Source organism: Buceros rhinoceros, unplaced genomic scaffold (genome assembly GCF_000710305.1).
Source record: "Buceros rhinoceros silvestris isolate BGI_N320 unplaced genomic scaffold, ASM71030v1 scaffold29259, whole genome shotgun sequence".
Lineage (NCBI taxonomy): Eukaryota > Metazoa > Chordata > Aves > Bucerotiformes > Bucerotidae > Buceros > Buceros rhinoceros.
This window is the reverse complement of record NW_010430193.1, coordinates 6,843-7,510: the sequence shown is the minus strand read 5'-3', so window position 1 is coordinate 7,510 and position 668 is coordinate 6,843. Positions and strand designations below refer to the sequence as shown.

General features: G+C 62.6%; 1 protein-coding gene across 1 annotated transcript in view; it reads left to right on the top strand.

Annotated features, from left to right (window-relative positions):
• Positions 1–8: 8 nt before the first annotated feature.
• PIGT (phosphatidylinositol glycan anchor biosynthesis, class T) overlaps positions 9–668 on the top strand; it is a gene marked incomplete at its 5' end in the record, with an annotated part of 5,141 nt that continues 4,481 nt past the window's right edge. The window contains one exon of the mRNA XM_010142954.1: positions 9–118. Coding sequence (XP_010141256.1) covers positions 9–118 — 110 coding nt within the window. The remainder of the gene's footprint in view (positions 119–668) is intronic.

Sequence of the window (668 nt, the reverse complement as noted above, 5' to 3'; positions counted from 1 at the left end):
GGGAGCTCCACCTCGCCCTCACCCAGGGCTTCTGGCGCACCCAGGCGTGGGGGCAGCCGCCTCTCCAGGCACCCGCCGGCGCTGAGCTCTGGGTCTGGTTCCAGCCCACTGTCACCGAGTAGGTACCTTGGCCGTGCATCTGTCCCTCCAGATCCCCTCCGTGTGCAGGGACCTCCCGGGCTGAAAATGCCCACTGGAATCAAAAGCCTGCAGCCCCAGGAGCAGCTCTGAGGAGAAGCAAAGGCCCTGCTCAGCACACGGGGCAGGACGTGGTGCTGAGGGCAAACCCTTCTTCACTAACCAAACAAGCCATTCCCTTGTGGGCTCTGTGAGGACAAACCCCTCGCTGCAGGAATGTCACAGGGACGTATCTTGAGCTGTCAGCCATGACTCACTTCCTTTGACTCCCACCCAATGCCTGTCACCATCTCCCAGCACACAGCCCCCGTTGGAGCCGCAGCAGCTCTGCGTGAGCTCACAGAGCTCTCTCCTCCCTACAGGAGGCTGTTCCAGGCCAGCTGGTCTGGTCACCCTTCAGAGCTGCACCACAGTGTTGCTTTAGGTGTCACAGCCCCGTCCCCATACACTGCGCGTCACCTCCTGCATGCTCCCTGCTCCCTGCCCTCTCTCCTCACACAGTGGCTGGACCCATCGCTGTGTCCCTGGCG